Genomic DNA, 10,446 nt, shown 5'->3' with positions numbered 1-10,446 from the left:
TGTTTGAAGAATTTTATTTTGGAACATGGTTTAGAGCTCGAACACACAAAACTAGTGAGAATTTGAGCCTATTTGATTGGTTGCATTTTATCAACCAAAATTTTGTTTTAGTATGTATTTTTCTCTCTAAAATTGTGATCTTTGTCTTGCTTACTTGTTACTTCTATATTTCCATTATTTGATGTATGCATGCACTTACATGATTGAGGTATTTGTTTCACTGAGCTTACATATGCATATGGCCTTACCTTTCATTATACCTTGCAAACTAATGTTGAGCCTATTATACTCCTTTATTCTTTACTTTAGCACATCATTAACTCTAAGCGGAAAATAATAATATCCTTAATTTGAATCCTTGGTTAGCTTAGACTAGTGAGAGTGCTCATGAATTAAGTGTGGGGAAGTGAATTTGGAAACATTTGGTTTGAGAATTGAGTATGTTAGAATTTTCTGAAAATGTGAAAGAAATGTTTAGGACATGATTCATGCATCCAATAATTTAATCATATGCATTGAAAAAAAAAGAAGAGAAAAAGAGCAAATAAGAAAAAGGGGACAAAATGCCCCAAAGTAAGTAGTAAAGGCAATGCATATGTACTGTACTTGAAATTAGAATGCATGAATATGTGGAAAACATGGTTAATGGATGGTTAGATGTTGTATTATGATTACATGGATTGTTTAAGTTAGGTGGGAAAGTTTCAGTTAATTAAGGATTCAGATTTTAGTCCACTTGGCTAAATACAATCCTACCTTGACCCTAACTCCATTACAACCCCTAAAAGACCTCTTGATATGTGCATTTATGCATTAAATTTTTGTTGATTGGTAGAAGAAAAACAAGCTTTAGAAAGCAAGGTTAGTAGAGAATTGAGAGAATCGAACCTTAAACACTTAAGTGATTAGAGTGTATACACTACCAGTGAGGGTTCGATGCTCAATCCCTTGTTCCCGGCTTTCATGAGCTATTTTCTCCTTGCAAGTCTATTTGTACTTCATTTTTATGATTTGAATTAGTGAAATCCAGTTCATATATGTTCTTAAAAGAATTGTTTACTTTTAACCAAGTAGGTAGAAGCATGTTGCATTTAGTTGCATTCATAGGTTGCATCTCATACATTCTATCATTCCTCTTCATCTTTATAGCTTCTCTTAAGCTTAGCATGAGGACATGCTAATGTTTAAGTGTGGGGAGGTTGATAAACCACTAATTTATGATTTATCTTGTGCTCAATTGAGTGGTTTTTATCAACTCTTTACCCACTTATTCATACTATTTGCATGTTTTATATTTTCCTTCCTGATTTTGTGCTTTGATTGAAAACATGCTTCTTTGGACTTATATTTGCTTATTATTAATCCTCTCTTATTACCATTAGATGCCTTGATATGTGTGTTAAGTGTTTTCAGATATTACAAGGCAGGAATGACTCAGAGGATGGAAAGGAAGCATGCAAAAGTGGAAGGAATACAATAAGTTGGAGAAATTGCTAAGCTGTCTAGCCTGACCTCTTCGCACTCAAACGGCTATAACTTTAGCTACAGAGGTTCAAACGACACGGTTTCAGTTGCGTTGGAAAGCTAACATCCGGGACTTCGATTTGATATATAATTTGCCATAGCTGCTCCGATGCCAGGTGACGCGAACGCGTGAGTCACGCGGATGCGTGACCTGGCAGGAACGCAACCCGCGCGGCCGCATGAGCCATGCGGCCACGTCACTTTTCCGTGACCTGTACGGACCAGAAAGCGCTGGAAGTGACTTCTGGGCTGTTTCTGACCCAGTTTTCAGCCCAGAGAACACAGATTAGAGGCTATAAAGTGGGGGAATGCATCCATTCATAATTATGCTCTCATAATTCACTTTTCATATTTTTTAGATGTAGTTTTTAGTTAGAGAGGTTCTCTCCTCTCTCTCTTAGGATTAGGATTTAGGACTTCTCTTAGTTTTAGGAGTGACTCTCAATCCCAGGTTCTTTATTTTTATTTATCCCAATTTAATTTATGAACTCTTTCATGTTACTCTTTTAAATTAATGTTATTTGAAATATTTCAGATCTATGATTGCTGTCTTTTATTTATATAAATAATTTGGATTTTCCTGTTTCCCTTTTGGCTTTGGTTGAATAATTGGTGACTCTAGAGTTATCAAACTCATTGTTGATTAAAAATTGGATTTCTTCATTTCATTAATTCAAGTTCCAATAACTCTGACTTTTCCCAAGGAAAGACTAGGACCTGAGGGATCAAAATTAATTCATCCACTTAACTTACCTTCATAGTTAGAGGTTAACAAAGTGGGAGAAAAATCCAATTCTCATCACAATTGATAAGGATAACTAGGATAGGACTTCCAATTCTTACACCTTGCCAAGAGTTTATTTTACAGTCATTCATTTACTTTTATTGCTTTGAAAATATACCTGTGCCCATTGCCCAACTAACCTTTTACCTTAATCCAAAACCCCAAACACACTTTTTCATAACCAATAATAAGAACATACCTCCCTGCAATTCTTTGAGAAGACGACCCGATGTTTAAATACTCGGTTAACAATTTTTAAAGGGGTTTGTTACTTGTGACAACCAAAACGTTTGCACGAAGGGATTTCTGTCGGTTTAGAGACTATATCTACAACGCGACTGTTTTTATGAAATTCTTTATTGGCAAAAATTCCAACGTCAAAATCCCTATATTTTTTCATAATGACTAAAATACTCATACACTTTTTTATGAAATTCTCGTTTTGTCCCTGAACTTTTTTCTTAATATCCAAAATATTCCTAAGTTTTGAAAATTACCATTTTAACCTCAATCTTTTATTTATTTACTATTGTATCTCTAAAATAAAATCATGTTGTTGTTCTTGCTTAATTAGAAACTAAATTTGTAACTATGATTCTTTATGGTTTTTACCTTGATTCTTAATATGTTTTTAAGCTTTTCGGTAACCAACTTTTGTCATTTCTTAACACCAACTCCGGCCACCAAACCTCATCAAAACGCATTAAACAAGCTTGAAACTAGCCCCATGAAACACGGTTTCCCAACAGCCATGGGGCTTCATGAATCCATTGATTTCTAAGCTTGTTTTTCGCATAAAAACATGATTAAAACATCATATAACCACTCAATTTCAAGCATTAAAAAATCATATAATAATCCAATATAAAAAATACAATTAATTCATAATTAATTTATCAAACCTTATCTCTTTAAAACAACTCCAAAAATTGGTTTCTCTGGGTGGTTTCTAGCTCACTTTCTTCCTAGGTTTCAATTAGAAACAACTTTTAATTCAAAAATACCATAAAAGCCGAACCTTCATCAAGAATTCAAGAAGGATTTCTTCACCTTTCTCAAGCTGAAGTTGATGGTTTCTTGCTCTACAAGGCTTTTAGATATGATTTTCTAAGCAAGAACATCAAGTTCCTTCCCTAGGTTCTCATAGCCGAAATTTCAAGAAAGGAGAATAACCAAAATACTCCATCTTACCTTATAAAATCTGGTATGAAAATGAATAGAAAAATGAGAAGAATACTTTAATCATTTTAGATTTTTTGTCGGAATTTTAGAGCTCAAGAAACCGAACCTTAAAGCTTGGAGGATCCATGGAATTTCTAGATTTTTTTCTCAAGAGTTCTAAACCAAAGAAGAAGGAGAAATGAAGCTGGTGGTGTCACTTTGGGGGATGGGGCTGTGGCTTTTGGTGCTTAGTCACCAAGAAATTAAGTTAAAATATCTTCTAGGAGATAATTGCTTAAATTATATGTGTTAGAATACAAGTAATTACAATCCTAGAGATAAACAATAAGAAATATGTGGCTGAGAACTTGAGAACCATGAGAGTTATACGGTGTTTTATCCAAAATTTAATAATAAAATATCATTCGGGAGATAATTACTAAAGCTAGGTGTAATAGATCACTTGTAATTACACTCCCAGAGGTAAATATATGAGCTACTAGTATAAATAATACTAGTAACATGATTATCTTGGAGATAAAAAAATCTATAATAATACATTAGCATAACTAAGTTTATCGGAGAGTGCTGGCATTATACCGTGTCAGTAGATTTTGGATCCGGTTAAAATAATATTATAATAAAATATTATTTATTTGTTTTCTTGCGTTTTCAAAATTGGTTCCTTAAACGGAATCTAACAGTGTATTCAGATTTTTGAAATTTCTAGTCAAAGCGGCTCTAAAACGTAGTTTTTCACTAGTTTAATAACTGATGATATGGCGAGGTGCTTGATGATGTAGTGCTTGTGCAGTAGAGGTGCCTGCTTCACTGAACTTTCGAAAAAAAAATTATTTCTTAAGGAAAAGGTTTCGTTTCACTAAAAACTTGGTCATTACATTTCACCATCCTTAAAGAAAATTTTGCCTTTAAAATTTGATTCAAGTGCAAGAAATTGCAAAAGATCTATCTTCAAGTGATCTGTTTTCTTCAAGTCATCTTAACGAGGAGAATAGTCTGTTTCGTACAGTAACTATATCTCACATAGCCATAGCCACAGAGATCATAATAACCATGAAGATAGTTGTGCTTTATACCAATTTGTCATTCAGAATTCCTTATTCAATTAAACTATGCATATTCGTAGCCATTGAGGTCTTATCCATCAGTGTTAATATCTCAAGTTAAGCACACTAGTTTTTAAAATGAGCGCTCATAGACATTCATGCCAAATGTATCTCAAAAATACCCTAACAACATGAGACAAATAAGCAGAGCATGCAGTGAATAGTAAATAATAATAGACAGAACAATTATAAGCAACCACACACATATATATACATCTCGTGTGAGTTAATAGTACTCGGTCATCCAGCCGTTAGCAGTGTTTAGATCTCAATTAAGACACTCCAAGAAGTAGCTAGATAATAAATATATACACACACATATATATAACATCTTAGGCCCTAACATGTTCAAGAAGTCCTTAAGTTGGTACCCAAGCTGGCCTAGACTTTATACTCACTTAATCTCTCTAGACTTCAAAAGCGAGAGAAAATATATTCTAGGTCTTCAAAACTCAGACCAAGCTGCATGTTATCAAAAGGCGAACATTGTCCTCTGCACCTCCAGTAGCTTAAGGAAAAGAACTCCTGTCTCCATTTGTAAGAAAGAGTTGGGGTAAGAACTTGGGGTTCTTAGTAAGGTCTGGGTTACAGGTTAGGTTCATTAATTCTTTGTTGTTTAGCAGACAAATAGCAGAATACAAAAAGAATAAACAAACAGAAAATACAGAAAAATATCACATAGAATACAAACAGAAGAATATGCGCAAACAATGATGATACATGTCTATCCTATGGAGGCCATGAGCTCATGTGCTGGTTGACTACATGCAAGACTGCAACCCAACATTACCTAGGAACAAATCCTAAATATGGCTTTTCCATTGCATCACTTGCATACCAGTCGTATGATCGAAGCCTCATCAGTTAACTTTAAGTCAAATGGCCGTAACCACATCAATTGACTTTAATATGCGTACCCCTAAAAAACAGTTTTCAATTGTAGGCATTCCCACAATACCTTTTAAATTTTTTCTTTTGTAAACCTTTTTCAATTTCTTTCTCTTTTTATCTTCCTTATCCACTCCTTTCAGTTACCAATTCTCATTCTCTTTTTTTATATATATTTATTAGATGACTATGTCCTTTTCTTTGTTCTCTTTTAGTGTCTTAATTAATCTTTATACTCTTCTCTAATCTCACTTTTAGCTTTTTATGAAGAGAACCTTTAGATTATGGGTTTCAAACGGTCTTTCTAAACTTTTATAAATTGCAGTTTGATCCTAGAATTTTTATCTACTTATATTTTAATCCTAATTTTTTTATATTTATATTTCTGTCCTAACATTTTTAAATAATGATCGAAATACCCCTATATTTTTTTATAATGACCAAAATATTTCTATATATTTTTATGAATTTTTATTTTTTCCCTAAATTTTTACTTAATATCCAAAATATCCCTATGCTTTGGAAATTACTATTTTAACTTCAATCTTTTATTTATTTACTATTGTATCCCTAAAATAAATCAAGTTGTTGTTCTTTCTTAATTAAAAACCGAATTTGTAACTATGATTCTTCATCATTTTCACCTTGATTCTTAATACATTTTTCATGCTTTTCGGTAACCAGTTTTTGTCATTTTCTTAACACCAACTCCATCCACCAAACCTTCATAAAAAACACATTAAACAAGCTTGAAATGAGCTCCATGAAGCATGGTTTTCCAGCAGCCATGGAGCTTCATGAATCCAATGATTTGTAAGCTTGTTTCCCATATAAAAACATCATTAAAACATCACATAACCACTCAATTTCAAGTATCAAACAATCATATAATAATCCAACATCAAGAACACAATTAATTTATGATTAATTTATCAAACTTTACCTCTTTAAAACAGCTCTAAAAATCGGTTTCTCTAGGTGATTTCTAGCTCACTTTTTTCCTAGTTTTCAATCAAAAACAACTTTTAATTCAAAAATACCATGAAGGTTGAACCTTTATCAAGAATTCAAGAAGAATTTACTCACCTTTTTCAAACTGAAATTGATTGTTTTTTGCTCCATAAGGCTTCTAGATATGATTTCCTGAGAAAGAACAACAATAACATCAAGTTTTTCCATGGTTTCTCATGGCCAAAACTTCAAGGAAGAAGAACAACCAAAATACTTCATCATACCTTATAAAATCTGGTATGACAGTGAAGAGAAAGATGAGAAGAATACTTTAATCGGTTTAGATTTTTTGTAGGAGTTTTAGAGCTCAAGAATCGAACCTTGAAGCTTGGAGGATCCATAGAGTTTCTAGATTTTTTCTCAAGAGTTCTAGACCAAGGAAAAAGGAGAAATGAAGCTGGTGGTGTCATTTTGGGGGAGGGGGTTATGGCTTTTGGAGCTTAGTCACCAAGAAATTAAGTTAAAATATTTTTTAGGATATAATGACTAAAGTTGTATTAAAACGCAAGTAATTACACTCCTAGAGATAAATAAGAAGAAATATGTGGCTGAAAACTTGTGGACCATGGGAGTTATAAGGTGATTCATCCAAAAATTAATAATAAAATATTATTCGGAAGATAATTACTAAAGTTAGGTGTATTAGATCACTAGTAATTACATTTCTAGAGATAAATATATGAACTACTAGTATAAATGATACTAGTAAGTAGTAACATGATTATCTTAGAGATAAAAGATCTATGATAATACATTAGCATAGTTAAGTTCATCGGTGAGTGCCGGCAATATATCATGCTAGTAGATTTTGGATAGGTTAAAATAATATTATAAAAAAATTATTTATTTTCCTGCATATTAGAAATTGGCTCGTTAAACGGAATATAACCATGTCATTCGAATTTTCAAAATTTCCAGGCGAAGCCAGCTCTAAAATACAATTTTTCACTAGTTTGATAACTGATGATGTGGTGAGATGCATGAAGATGCAGTAGAGGTATTTAATGATGTAGTACTTGTGCAGTAGAGGTGTCTACTTCACTAAACTTTCGAAAAAAATTTATTTCTTTAGAAAAATACCTCCTTTCTCTAAAAACAAGGTTATTACATATAAAATAGCTTGTTATACATGTAAATAGAAGTTATAATATGTTGCAAATTTATGTATGGGAGATAACACTACAAGAACAACACATATTCAGGTACACTTGAAAAGTGTAGCAAAAAGTGAAAAAAAAAATTATGCTTTAGGCAAAGGCTACGCCTTTTAGACTTTGGAGATGCTTTTCTGGGAGATGCCTATACCAGTGCTGTTTATTCTCAAAGGCTACGCTTTTCTGTATCAAAGGCTACGCTTCTGGCCTTTGAGAATAGGGTGCGCTTTTTAAGTGATGCTATTTAGGACCAAAGGCTACAGTTTTCAACAGTAATGGTTACCAGAATTCAAAAGAATAGGCTATACTTTTCTAGGCTACTGCATCACTTTATAAATATAACAAATAGTATACCGATAGCTACTCTATATAAGTATAGCCTTAGGTCCCTCATTGTTTTTTTTTTAATTTTCTGTATATATATATATAAAATTAATATTCTAATAATTTTTTGTACAACATAATATTTAGTAATATGATTACATATATAATTCTGCATTTTTAATTAAATGAAGTAAATATTATAAAATAAAAATAAATGCATAATTATATTAAATAATTTCTTTAAATAATAAAAATTATCTGCAAACAAAATATATTTATAATGAACCAAAAGTATTGGAATGAAGTTAATTTTGAATATTCATACATCTCACACTAAATTAAGCATAGTCATATCAAAATAAGCATAAGACCACTTAGAATTTACTACTAATACTCTACGAAAAACTAAAATATTATATCCTACATAAGTATCTTCTAATAACTAAACCATATTCTGCAATTCATGAATCTCTTCCTCTTGTTGCTGCTGGTTGGCCTTCATGTCCCCAAGTTCATTCTTCAAAGTTGTCACTTTCTCTTTGTGCTACTTCTTTAAAATGTGGTAACCACAAAAGATAACTAAAATCTGCAATCAATTTCAGCAAGCAAGTGAATCCTTTTTTAACTTATAAAGCTGCTGCAACTTTTTACAGGAAACAACAAAAAAAAAATCATCCCATCAATAAAAGAATAACCTATAACTCATCAAATCCCAAATGCCAATATCTCTCACAAGCATTGTTGACAGCATTCACAGGCATCGAACCTCCATACCAAAAAATTATACAGAACCTTTCATTCACCTATTTTCTACCTTATCTTACTGCTATAATGTTGTTCATATCCGTGATTGGTGCACGAAATTGTGATCATCAATGGTGCCATCAACATGGTACGCACAATTGCAATCTCAACTCTTTATCACAACTTCGCACAACTAACCAGCAAGTGCACTGGGTCGTCCAAGTAATAAACCTTACGCGAGTAAGGGTCGATCCCACGGAGATTGTTGGTATGAAGCAAGCTATGGTCATCTTGTAAATCTCAGTCAGGCAGATTCAAATGGTTATAGATGATTTATGAATAAAGCATAAAATAAAGATAGAGATACTTATGTAATTCATTGGTGAGAATTTCAGATAAGTGTATGGAGATACTTTGTCCCTTCCGTCTCTCTGCTTTCCTACTGTCTTCATCCAATCCTTCTTGCTCCTTTCTATGGCAAGCTGTATGTTGGGCATCACCGTTGTCAATGGCTACAGTCCCGTCTTCTCAGTGAAAATGTTCAACGCGCTCTGTCACAGCACGGCTATTCAGCTGTCGGTTCTTGATCATGTCGGAATAGAATCCAGTGATTCTTTTGTGTCTGTCACTAACGCCCCACAATCGCGAGTTTGAAGCTCGTCACAGTCATTCAATCCTCGAATCCTACTCAGAATACCACAGACAAGATTTAGACCTTCCGGATTCTCTTGAATGCCGCCATCAATTCTAGCTTATACCACGAAGATTTCGGTTAAGAAATCCAAGAGATAAACATTCAAGCCTTGTTTGCTTGTAGAACGGAAGTGGTTGTCAGGCACGCGTTCATAAGTGAGAGTGATGATGAGCGTCACATAATCATCACATTCATCATGTTCTTGGGTACGAATGAATATCTTAGAACAAGAATAAGCTGAATTGAATAGAAGAACAATAGTAATTGCATTAATACTCAAGGTACAGCAGAGCTCCACACCTTAATCTATGGTATGTAGAAACTCCACTGTTGAAAATACATAAGAACAAGGTCTAGGCATGGCCAAGAGGCCAGCCCCCATAATCTAAGAACTAGACATCCAAAGATGATCTAGAGATCTAAAGTGATCAAAAGATGTCTAATACAATAGCAAAAGGTCCTATTTGTAGAGAACTAGTAGCTTAGGGTTTACAAAGATGAGTAAATGACATAAAAATCCACTTTCGGGCCCACTTGCTGTGTGCTTGGGCTGAGCATTGAAGCATTTTCGTGTAGAGACTTTTCTTGGAGTTAAACGCCAGCTTTTGTGCCAGTTTGGGCGTCAGGCGGATTCAAATGGTTATGGAGGATTAATGATTAAAAGATGAATAAAACATAAAGTAAAGATAGAGATACTTATGTAATTCATTGGTGAGAATTTCAGATAAGCGAGTTTGGGCCATCAAATCTCGAGCAAAGTGTGGACTATTATATATTGCTAGAAAGCCCAGGATGTCTTCTTTCCAACGCAATTGAGAGCGCGCCTATTGGGTTTCTGTAGCTCCAGAAAATTCACTTCGAGTGCAGGGAGGTCAGAATCCAATAGCATCTGCAGTCCTTTTCAGCCTCTGAATCAGATTTTTGCTCAGGTCCCTCAATTTCAGCCAGAAAATACCTGAAATCACAGAAAAACACTCAAACTCATAGTAAAGTCCAGAAAAGTGAATTTTAAATAAAAACTAATAAAAATATAAT

At 33.4% G+C, this 10,446-nt stretch overlaps 1 protein-coding gene across 9 annotated transcripts in view; it reads right to left on the bottom strand.

Annotated features, from left to right (window-relative positions):
- The window catches only part of LOC107494592 (uncharacterized), a 22,410-nt gene extending 15,445 nt beyond the window's left edge, over positions 1-6,965 (bottom strand). For 3 of the 9 annotated variants that reach the window (XM_021125062.2, XM_052251329.1, XM_021125063.2), the window contains exons 1-2: positions 6,720-6,965; positions 6,571-6,627 (exon numbers count right to left, since the gene is read on the bottom strand). In XM_021125062.2, coding sequence (XP_020980721.1) covers positions 6,571-6,627; positions 6,720-6,905 — 243 coding nt within the window. In that variant the 5' untranslated portion in view covers positions 6,906-6,965. Of the gene's footprint in view, positions 1-4,782; positions 5,177-6,570; positions 6,628-6,719 lie in introns of those variants that run through there. The other 6 variants (XR_002364164.2, XM_021125064.2, XR_008000483.1 and 3 more) reach the window with 5 other exon arrangements.
- Between the last annotated feature and the right edge of the window lie 3,481 nt (positions 6,966-10,446).

Source organism: Arachis duranensis, chromosome 6, assembly GCF_000817695.3.
Source record: "Arachis duranensis cultivar V14167 chromosome 6, aradu.V14167.gnm2.J7QH, whole genome shotgun sequence".
In the NCBI taxonomy this organism is placed as follows: domain Eukaryota; kingdom Viridiplantae; phylum Streptophyta; class Magnoliopsida; order Fabales; family Fabaceae; genus Arachis; species Arachis duranensis.
The sequence above is the reverse complement of the archived record's forward strand: the minus strand, read 5'-3'. Positions and strand labels throughout refer to the sequence as shown.